The sequence below is a fragment of the Amphibalanus amphitrite genome, unplaced genomic scaffold (genome assembly GCF_019059575.1).
Source record: "Amphibalanus amphitrite isolate SeventyFive unplaced genomic scaffold, NRLGWU_Aamphi_draft 000691F_arrow, whole genome shotgun sequence".
In the NCBI taxonomy this organism is placed as follows: Eukaryota; Metazoa; Arthropoda; class Thecostraca; order Balanomorpha; family Balanidae; genus Amphibalanus; species Amphibalanus amphitrite.
The window spans coordinates 367,526-378,961 of NW_024882185.1; the positions used below are offsets into that span (position 1 = coordinate 367,526).

The following is an 11,436-nucleotide window of genomic DNA, read 5'->3' on the forward strand; positions in this document are numbered from 1 at the left end:
ATGCGCCTTTTCGATCCAACAAAATACACTGGGTCGTCAAGTTCGAACCATTTCTTGGCCCCGGTCTATAATCGTATTACACCGCGCTTGCTCAATGCTCAGCTCGTATTGTAAGAGCACTGCTGCACAGCATAGATGCAGGCGCTTTGCTACTGCCATCTATGGGTGAAAGATGAAGATAATGGTTATTGCGGTACAGTATCACTGCAGGCGCAAGCAACGTTTGGATAACGAAGATGCCTATGCTGCGCTGGCCGGCGATTGAGGCGTAAGTTTGCGTTGCTGGGTAGCAAAAAATTTAGGAGCCCGAATTTGACAAAATAAATGATTTGCCGTGCTGGTGGTCTAAGGTCGCAAAATCAACCGAACCCTAGGTCGAGGTAGAGGTAGGTACTCTACGTATATACTGGTATATACTGTTGATCTTATCAATCGCTGCACGTTTTAAACCGGTTGTTTAGTCTGTGTAGCTATGACGAGCATTATACTTTTTCCTAAGGTAAGGTCACTTGGACGTAACCTGGTGCCCTAACCTTGAGCGACCTAAGTCTGAAAGTTATGCAGCATTTGTGAAAAAGTGGTATGAAAAGGTGTGCCAAAAAAAAAATGGCGGCGCTCCACAACGCCGTTTCGATATATTTATTATTTACATAAATCCACGGGTGTCCAAGCATCCCCACCGCCCGGCGCGGACAATTTTTTGCACGTGCAGAGCGCACCTTTGGAGTTCACCAGGAGATGGATATTGGATATGCTAAATAAGTATGCTGGAATGCATTCTGTGTCGCCTGTGTAAATTTGGCACTTTGAGCCTGCCAGCGCTACCCACCCGCCCGCATATGTGACACCAGACACAGAGTGCAACATCAGAAGGTTTGCACGTACCCCAGTACGCCTATTTGCACAGCACCTTAAAGCGCGTGTCCAGTAGTGTCAGTGTGGCAAATTTGGTGTGCCTAGGTCAAGGTTTTCCGGAATCGGAGGATGCCTCCTCAAAACATGCTTTTCGCCACTAGCGCGTGCATTCCGCACCCCCTGATGCCGAGCATACCATATGTTAGTGGTCAAACACTGAGACATGTGACCTGTGAGCTTGGCACCTGTGCCGCCCTTCGTTTGATTTAAAGCGTCGCCTTAAGGTTTTTGCCCTTTGTAAGTTTGTCGGCACGTGGCACGCGCCATGTGACACCGGGTGACCTGTGACATGCATCATCACCTGCCTCAAGGCATTACCCGTCGAACGGTACCACCAGCATCTCGATCCGATCATCCGTTTAGACGCAATTCTAATTGTATTGGCTCGATGACCTTCCAGAGCACGGTTTTTTCGCAACGTAAGATGGCGCCTTGTCAGCTTCACCTGAATGGAGGTGGTTGCGGGTCCAGTTTATTTATACGTCCGTGCTTTGAACACAGCACGAGAATTGGTAGCTGAAATACTGAGAAAAGTGGTTCGCGCCTGGTTGGCGCACATTCATTTCACAGACGATCAACTTAGGGGAAGCCGGGGGAAGCCCGGCATAGTAAGCTGATAAGCTCTTTTTCATTTTTATTGCATACCTTGCGTGCTGTACCTATACAATGTTGAAAATCCTGATAGCTAGATGAGTTAATTGGCCTGTTTGCCCAAAAACTCGGCTTTGTGGAAATAGTATAAAGTTGCGAAATTCAAGTCTTAAAAAAAGTATTGATTTTTCTGGGTTAACCCTCGACAGTATAGGGGGGGGGGTCGAACGGACCCCCCCCCCTCGGTTTTTGGTGAATAACTCGCGTGAAAAAGCGACCGATCGCGACGAAACTTTCAGTACCCTCGCGTTAATCAATTTTACACCTACCCTGAAATTTTCATGACCCTGACCTTAATGCCCTTTGACCTGTGACCTACTTTTCGAGACCATGTTTGGCCTTAATCGCGATTCGGCGTATGTCGGCTCGCATTAGCCGCGCGTTTGCAGTCTTTTCGTGGTTTTAAGCGTTCAAACATGGGATATGATGTTGCTCCCATGCATTAGGGTGCAGGTGTCAAGGTCACCGGAAGGTCAGGTCAGGTCATTGACCTTTGATGACCTCGGTTCACTTTTTCGAGTTTTACATGTTTCTAGGCCATTTTTTGGAGATGAATTCGAATTAAGCAGCCATATGAACATTTACGAAGTAGTTTTGGTGCCTTCGTAACATGTTGCGAAGCTGTCAGAGGCGGTTGCCACCTAACTACGAATACCCTTACTGGTTGACCTGACCTGACCTGACCCGACCTGGCCTAAATGCATTAAGACATCATCTGTGATCAAAACAAACATGATATTCGTGATCAGCACCCCGAAAAACCCCATAGCAGCCACGCTTTACGACTTTCTAACAGGTCCCGATTTTCCCGACTTTTGGGTCATTGACCTGACCTAGAAGGTCAACCGATGACCTAGGATCTTAAAATTGGGTATCATCGGCTTCCTCTCGTGACGGGCAACACGCTCGTTTTTTCTGCGAAGCTCTATCTCGATCAGGGGCGAAACGGCAAGGGAGGGTCCAACGAACCCCCCCCCCCCCCCTTATACGTTCGCGGCTGGAAAATACCGAGTGTTAAGCCCGGCATAGGGGCAACGCCAGCCACCTCTCCAGCGCTTTACAACGAGTTGATGGAACCTTTATTGTCTTCAAAATATTGACGGAAAGTGAAATATTAACCCTCGCATGTGTGCGGCGTTTGCCAGCTTCTAATGTGTAGGGGGGGTCGGTTGGACCCCCCCCCCCTTGCCGTTTGGCCCCTGATCGAGCTAGAGCTTCGCGGAAAAAACGAGCGTTTTGCCCGTGACGAGAAGAAGCCGATGATACCCAATTTTAAAGTCCTAGGTCATTGGTTGACCTTCCAGGTCAGGTCAATGACCCAAAGCCGGGAAAATCGGGACCTATTAGAAAGTCGTAAAGTGTGGCTGCTAAGGGGTTTTTCGGGGTGCTGATCACGAATATCGTGTTAGTTTTGATCACAGATGATGTCTTGAAGCATTTAGACCAGGTCGGGTCAGGTCAGGTCAACCAGTAGGCGTCGTGACGGGTATTCGTAGTACGTGTCACTCTGAGAGCTTCGTAACATGTTACGAAGGCACCAAAACTACTTCGTAAATGTTCAAATGGTTGCTAAATTCGAATTCAGCTCCAAAAACTAGCCTAGAAACATGTAAAACTCGAAAAAGTGAACCGAGGTCACCCGAGGTCACCAAAGGTCAATGACCTGACCTGACCTTCAGGTGACCTTGACACCCAACCTAATGCATGGGAGCAACATCAAATCACATGTTTGAACGTTTGAAACCACGAAAAGCTTGCAAACGAGCGGCTAATGCGAGCCGACATACGCAGAATCGCGATTCCGGCCAAACATGGTCTCGGAAAAGAGGTCACAGGTCAAAGGTCATTTAGGTCAGGGTCATGAAATTTTCAGGGCAGGTGTAAAATTGATCAATGCGAGGGTACTGAAAGTTTCGTCGCGATCGGCCGCTTTTTACGCGAGTTATTCGCGAAAAACCATGGGGGGTCCATCCGACCCCCCCCCCCTACACATGCGAGGGTTAAGGTACTGTTTAGCTCTGGACATCTTGGAGTTTATGTCACTTCAGGTATTTTAGCTAGCGTCTACCACATACATATATAGCACGGGTCGATGAAAATCGTGATGCAAAATAGAAAAAAATGTGTGTTTTAGATTCCTTTAAATTCATTTTTTTCCTTTACCTACATGCATTATATTGCATATCATTCGCTTCGGCTGATCAAGAAGAACACAATGAAACCATTTTTGAAGCTCTAGCTTCATTGTTTGTCAGGTTATCTGCAAAAACGTAGTTTCACCCTAGTTGACCTCAAGTGACATGGCCGTTCTTGTAGCATACAAACATAAACTTAGTCACATATTGATATAAACTGATAGTGTAACCCAAAGCCGTTAAAATGGAGCGGATGTCTCCCATATTTTTACAGTAAAAAACAGACAAGCAATCGCCCTTCATCCATAACTGATAGCTATGCGCACTGGAATAGAGCGTCAAGCTGAAGATGCTTTGTCTATGATAACATGGTTATTTTCGAGGTTTATCTTTGGGCGAGGTCTAAACCAAACCTACTCAGTATCTATTATCTCATGGAAAACAGGGGTTTAGTGGCATTGCTCTCGGTTAGGGGTAAGCTCGGCCATTCGCCCGGGGTTACCCCAATGTGCTAATTTTATTTTTGCTCTATAACTTTAACCATATACAATTTTTGTTCAGCCTTCACTTTTGTGCTGCGTTGCCTCAGCTGCCACGCTGCAAGGACAAACAGTTAAGCATTTTATTGTGAATAATTTAGCCGGAAACGGGATGGCCGGGCTTTCCCCACGGCCGGGCTTCTCCCGGCTTCCCATAAAGCTTACAAAACTCGTTACTGACAGCCCAAGTATTCATAGGAGCTGTGATTAGTTCCGAAAAATTTCCGGGCTATGCTAACTCTCCCCAACACAAAATGTTATAATCGATGAGTTTTCGTCCGCGCGAACAACACAAGAGTTTCTTAGCACATATGACTAGAAAAGTTGTGCATTTGGGTTAGGGCTATGAGCCGACAATATCCTTTTAATCCTCTAGTTTTGTCTTTGCCGCGCGCCGCAGCGGCCGGCCGAGTCGTCAGCCGTGTGTGTATGTGTGACCTTGCACAGCCGAGGACAGCAGGCCCGTCGCGGCCGGCCGCTATAAAGGCCGCCGCCGGCCGTCCACCGACACAGTATCGCTCACCTCACCTCTCCACTCACATCATGAAGCTGCTGGTAAGCGGCTAAATGCACTGTAGTGACAAAGTATCGTCCGAAAAGATTACAATTAACTTTCGGCTTTCGTCTTTGCCAACTTCTTTGCCATTTCTATAGGAAAATATGTGAAGAATGGTGGTGAAAGAATGTGTTAGCATATCGCTTCCATCATTAATTTTCAACACTAAGACCAGCAATGCGTGCACCATTGCGACTGTTTCCATAGCACGCTACCACCAGCGACAATATCCTGCAGCTTTCGCTGACGGTCGCCGCCCGTTTCAGGCGCTGCTGGTTGTCGTCGTCGCTGCCGCCGCAGTGGCCGAGGCCGACGGGGGATATGGCCACCAGACGTGAGTACCCAGCGCTCAGACGCGCCACTCCGTGCACCTCTGTGTCAGCTGTGTATGTACACTGGCCGGACACCGGTACAGAGGTGCCGGCCGCGGCGGTCGTCCGGTGCTCCCCGCACCCGCTCACAGCCGCCCACAGATGGCCGGCGCCCGTGTCTGGCCGTTCGTCCGATATACACACACCCGTACCGGCGTACCCTGCCCCGAGTGTGACCCGAGCCCGGCGCCGCTGTCCGCAGACACTACCCGGTCAAGACGATCGTCAAACACCGCCGCTACCCGGTGGTGAAGCACCAGCCGTACCCGGTGGTGCGCCGCGTGCCCGTCTACAAGCCCGTCCACAAGACGGTCGTCAAGCACGTGCCCCAGCCGTACCCGGTCGTCAAACACGTGCCCGTCGTCAAGCACGTGCCCGTGGTCAAGGAGGTGCCCGTGGTGAAGCACGTGCCGGTCGTGAGGCGCGTGCCCGTGGTGCAGCACAAGTACCATGTCAGGAAGGTGCCCGTGCACGTTCCCGTCTATGTGCAGAAGCCCTCTTACGGCTACGGCCACCATTAAAACTTCCGGCATCTATAAATTAATCCATTTCTCCTTGCTGCACTGCCGCGCTGTGGTCTGGTGTCTTCCGACCGCGCCCACCCACAGAACCCCCATCCGGCCCCTGGGCGGCGCCCCTCCCGGCTCCCGGGGTGCTGCAGACCGTGTCCGCCGCACTGGAGCGTCTGTCTATGCCGCGCTGTGTTACCGCCAATGTGTTGTGAACTGCCTGTGTATGCTGCGATAGCACCCCTGTGCTGTCAAATATACAGTATATATCGTATCGAGAGGCTTTTGAGAGCAGTGGGAGGCGCCTTTATGAAAAGGGTAATGGCTAATCGGGGCATATACGGTACTTTGAAGGCTGGATGCACACATGCTCAAATCACTGACGGTCAAATCTCAACTCGCTGGACAAAGGCTTCCTTTGAGCTGGGACCGTACTAGTCTAAGATGGGGCCATGGACGCTGTCATTTGACTCTTTTCAGTCTGCTAAATAGATCGTGCACTGCAAGATCTTTTCAAAGATTCTTATTTAACATACGGCGGCGGCGCTAATGAGTATATGATTTTTGAAAACTCAGAAAATGCAGGTTAATTTCTCGATGGTAAATGTCTGCATCTCGAATGCAAATGTTCTTAGTTTTTACTGAAGAAAATTTTCCAGCATAAATTGGAGGTCTTTAAATTGAGTAGCACGTCTAACGAACAAACTGATATAAGAGACGGACTAATTCTTTAAGCATTCCACGGAGCATTGGTCGTGTCGAATCATCGATTGTATGTTTCCATACTCAGAACTCCCACAGGCGTCTTTTTTAATTTATTTGTGAGGCTTTAATAGTTAATTTGGAATGCAAAAGTCATGTCTACGATGCAAGGTAATAGGGCTAATGCAAAAATACCGAAATTATCGATATGGCTTGAACCCTACCCCGCCATATACATAAAACGACACCCATGTATACGTAGCCCGCGCATGACTGGGGGGGTCTACAGAGCCCTCCTCCTGGTTTTCTGCAATATCTTCCAAACCGCTGGGTGTATTGACACGAAACTTTCGGGATCAATTTGACACCTTGTGTCGGAAGAAAAACATCGATACTCGATAGGACTAGGTACCCTAAGTCGGCCGGAAATGATTTAAACTGACTTAAATTTTCAGTGACCTAGCTTGACCTAGCCTTTAGCTGAAAGTTGAAACATAGGTATGAAATACAAGCTCGGTACACTTAGGATATTCAGCACAAATTTGCAAGTGTATAAACCCAAAATGAGCACGATGTACCTTTTCATTTCAAGCGACGGCCAGAGCCAAAAGTGTGAACATGCACAAATGTTAAGAATGCTTACTTTGCCCTTACCTGTGACGTCATCGGTGCCCTTTGGGCCAATGGGCAATGACATTAGACTTAATTCAACAGCTTTCCAGGGTTATCGAGCCCCTTTCGAATTTTGATAGAGGAAGGGCTCCGTAGAACCCCCTCCCCCCTCCCCCCCAAGTCACTCGTGTTATGGAATATACCCCAATCATGCGCGGGTTAAACAAGGAACCACGCATCAAATCTTTTTATTGGTCTGCTGCAACAGACAACCGCTGCAAGTTATGAATTCCAACATATGAATGCCTTTATATCGCTGACCGACGACCGGCCAGAAATGATAACATCACTCATACTGTGTGGCATCAGGCGTGGTTGCACAGAATTAATGGCTTACGCTGCTCACTTGAAATGAATTGCCTTTTCCTCATTCGTAAACGGTACCGAGGTTGCGCTGTTACTCAGATTATTTGCCAATGTTATGCATGGATATGGATATGTATTGTCTTTTTTCTAAGATGGCATGTGATAACCGAATCTGCACTCTACCGTAGTGCGTAGTTATTCTTTTGAAGCTAGCCAACTTTTGTGTAGTTTGCATTTTCACTAATTTACGTAGCTCCTTTGTTTTATTTTGCATAACACTTTGCAATTGAAGTTGACTTAAAGTAGGTACCTCGAAAATTTTTACTTTTTAGGCTATTTCAAAGTGAGAGGCCTTAATAATCATGATAACCAGTGGTGAGAGGCCTTACATAAATATAAAAGTATATTTTGTTAATGTAGGTATATGTCATCATCAATATTTTTAGACGAATAGGTAGTTTTAATCAGCATAAAATGGCTAGCGAATGAAAGGCTGCCTACCAAAATGTTTAAATAGAAGATGAATGAAAATACTTATGCAAATATACCTTGCAAATCGGCATCCGCGTTTTATGTGATTTACGTCGTTTAGTATGCCTACATACGTCATGCACTGATCTGCCCATAGCGCACTTGCTTGTGAAAAAGCGTTTGGTCTACACGCAGATCCGAGTGAGGTAGGTATCGGTGCCACTGAGTTCAGTGTCTCATGCTTCCGTGGTCTGGGTGGTGAGTTTTTCGAATGGTCAGACGCCTAACACTGCTCTGATTGGCGCCGAGCCGGACCGGCGACGCGAGTCGGACCTACGCGGGAGTCCCGCCCTGGCCGTGTCGTATGTGCCCTGTCTCTGACTGTGCATCCCGGTTTGAGTCCCGTGAGACAGCCGACATCGCATGGAAAGTGTCTGGAATGACAGCCCCTTTGTCCGACCACCAGCCCCGGCCTGATTGACGCATATATGAGACGACTACAGTGATGGCGCTTCGATAGCAATGTTCCCTGTCGACTGTAAGTCAGCAACAGCGTGGTTAGTACAGACAAAGTCGTACATCACAGAGAGTCAGTGTATTCAGTGCATACATTGTATACAAACGTACACCACAGTTGACACATTTCAGATGGAGCAGGCAGTGACCAGTCGGGGTACGGCAACATGGCTTGCAGGCCACAGGCCATCAGGCATAGCTCGGCGCTGATTGGCCACATGAAATATAAATATCACACAGCGCGGATGCAGACGGATGAATCATACGTTATCGGGATGATAGCTGCAGGGGAAGTTCGTGGCCGCAGCCGGCTCAGTGGTGGCCGTACCCGCCGTGGCCGTGGCCGTACTTGGGCTTCTCGACGTAGACGGGCACCTTGACGGGCACCTTCTCCTCGCGGTAGTGGTGCTTCACCACCGGGTAGTGCTTCACCACCTCCACGTGCTTCACCACCGGCACGTGCTTCACCACTGGCACGTGCTTGACGACGGGCACGTGCTTGACGACCTGGTACGGCTGGGGCACCTTCTTGTAGACGGTGTTGTAGACGGGACGGTAGACGGGCACCGGCTTGATGACCTCGTAGGGCACGCGCTTCACCACCGGGTACGGGTGGTGTTTGACCACGGTGCGCACCGGCTGGTACCTGGGGAAAACAACACAGGGGTTAAATGGCGGCACATTCTTGCTTTGGAGAACACAGCGCCGAAAATACCAGACATTTTATGCACACCTTATGCGAGAAGTGACTGCTTGAAAAGAATTCATCCATGTCAGGCGAGTAGTTAGTGACAGCCGTGCACTGTGATAATGGCAGGGAGGTGGAATTACCCGATGTGCTCCGTCTGGTAGCCGCCGTAGCCTCCCCGTGGTGTCCGCGCCGGCCACCGCCCAGGCCGAACGCCTGCGTCGAGGCTACCACGGCCAACAGCACAGCCTGGCGAAACACGGCACTCGGATCAGATCGACGGCACTTGGCAGTTGGCAAATGTGAGGCACCCTATACTCGTCACTCGAGTCTAGAGGCGACGTACCGCTTAGACATGTGCATAACGTCTATGCAGAAGCTTATTTATTTTGCTTTGATTTTATAGCTGAAGACCTTGCGAGTTATGACAACAAAGCCTCAAACTATTTGATTTTAACATGGCTTTTCACATAATTGTATTGATTACTTGCAAAAACTGATAAAAAGCTGAAATAATTAGATGACCTAGAAGTAGGTCACAGTGAGCAGTGCCGCTTACCAGCAGCTTCATGATGTGAGTGGAGAGGTGAGGTGAGCGATACTGTGTCGGTGGACGGCCGGCGGCGGCCTTTATAGCGGCCGGCCGCGACGGGCCTGCTGTCCTCGGCACTGCAAGGTCACACATACACACACGGCTGACGAATCGGCCGGCCGCTGCGGCGCGGCAAAGACGAAACTAGCGGATTAAAAGGATATTGTCAGCTCATAGCCCAAAATCAAATGCACAGCTTTTCTAATCACATATGCCAAGAATTATGCTTGAGTTGTTACTTTTTAGCATGCATTACAATTCATCGACGATAGGTAGATAATAGCCGTTTTCACGACGGCCATTTGGTACACATTTGGTGCACATTTGGTGCAGATAGGTGCAGATTTCGTCAAATTAGGTTCAGTGTGTCTCTTAGTAGCTATCAGCTAGAGTTGCACTAATTGCTTATATGCCTGCTTTGTCATAATATCAGAAAGTATTAGAGATGTCAATCGGATACCAACTTTTTGGTATACCAATACCAAACCGATACCAACTTGGTATTTGGTATTTCAATCGTAATGTGTTTGGTATTTTGTTGGTATCATAAGCCCTCACATGTATTAGAGGCTAAGAAATCGGTAAAAAAGTTGGTATTTCCCTCAGTTTCTCAAGTTGGTTTGGTTTCGGTATTCTCCCGTGGTTTTAGTTGGTATTTGGTTTGGTATCGGTATTCCGATTTCCGTGATTGACATCACTAGAAAGTATCATCGATTAAAACACTGAAATAAATGCATAAATAAAGACATTTGCTGTAAAAGAGATTAAGTGCAGATTTGGTCAAATTAGGTGCATTTGCCGGGTAGTCCGTCATGAAAACGGCTATTATGTGTTGGGGAGGATGGGCATTGGCGGGTAGTTTTTCAGATCACCACACCTCCTACCTACTTCGGTTGTCATTAACGGATTTTTGCAAGCTTTACTTTGTATGCATTTCAGCGCTTTTATGAGAGACAAAGCTAAGCAAGTTAAATAGTTAAATTGCTCTGGGGACCGGATGTAATTTTTAGTCGGCATGATGTGATGAGTGATGAAAGTGGGTTTAGGGGCACCGACCATCGGCGCAGCCGGCAGTGCCCCAACAGTCGGGTCACTAAACTTACGGGCAAAACAAGCGTTCAGACAGTTGGCACGCTCCCCTAGTTATATAGACGGTCATCACGTTCCAAGACCGGAGACACTTGTGATGACGACTTAATAGCTAAAACAAACTACCAGTAACGTTTGGGGTTGTCTTTAAAGTCGTCAGCAAGACTCAGAAGGTACTGACGGTATACCGTGGCTACTACCGATTTAAACTCTGCCCTCGCGGCAAAAAAACTGGTGTAGGTTCTCCAAGGATGGATCCACTTTTTTACGGCGAAAGGCTTGTCCCTTTTTACGAAGGAGATCCCTGACTAACCAGTCAAACTAAGGTGGGTGCTTAGTCTTCAGTTCTACAGTCGGGATGTGATCGAAAATGGCAGCCAGAACAGACCCGTAAAACATTGAGCAGCACCATCTACGTCGCATCCACGCAAACAGCTTCACGGCAAAAGACGCAGAGTACCTACCTAAGTAGTGCGGAGACCTTCAAAGCCCGCCTGCTTGTAGTTGTAGGCTCTCGTTCTGCGCGCAGTGCGACCACAACTAACAGACAATCACGTCACTACCATTCGGTGATCTGAGTTAAAAATGCCATCGACTGGCTCCAAGACTGCAGCCGCACCGTGAGTGAGAGACAAGTCCAAGATATTGTCACCGCGCGTGGGGGACATCACTGACTGGTGCACGTCACATTCAGCCAGAATATCGAGGACAGTTATTGCACGAG

The 11,436-nt window shown here is 48.3% G+C and overlaps 2 protein-coding genes across 3 annotated transcripts in view; one reads left to right on the top strand and one right to left on the bottom strand.

Annotated features, from left to right (window-relative positions):
• Window positions 1–9,706, bottom strand: part of LOC122364686 — a 36,284-nt gene extending 26,578 nt beyond the window's left edge. The window contains exons 1-3 of one of the 2 annotated variants that reach the window (XR_006253620.1): window positions 9,591–9,706; window positions 9,175–9,280; window positions 8,408–8,989 (exon numbers count right to left, since the gene is read on the bottom strand). Coding sequence is in view for 1 of the 2 variants with exons in the window: in XM_043335296.1 (XP_043191231.1) it covers window positions 9,591–9,602 (12 nt within the window). In the remaining variant the exon portion in view is untranslated. Of the gene's footprint in view, window positions 1–8,407; window positions 8,990–9,174; window positions 9,281–9,590 lie in introns of those variants that run through there. The other variant, XM_043335296.1, reaches the window with a different exon arrangement.
• Window positions 4,693–5,950, top strand: LOC122364687 (zinc finger protein 512B-like). The gene is made up of 3 exons (XM_043335298.1): window positions 4,693–4,795; window positions 5,063–5,130; window positions 5,370–5,950. The coding sequence occupies exons 1-3, from the start codon at window positions 4,784–4,786 to the stop codon at window positions 5,686–5,688; spliced, it is 399 nt and encodes a 132-aa protein (XP_043191233.1). The 5' UTR covers window positions 4,693–4,783; the 3' UTR covers window positions 5,689–5,950.
• Window positions 9,707–11,436: the final 1,730 nt, after the last annotated feature.

Bases quoted from the DNA above. Each gene is read 5' to 3' on its own strand.
- LOC122364687 (XM_043335298.1), top strand. The intron at 5,131-5,369 runs GTGAGTACCCAG...CGCTGTCCGCAG, and splicing joins GGGGGATATGGCCACCAGAC to ACACTACCCGGTCAAGACGA.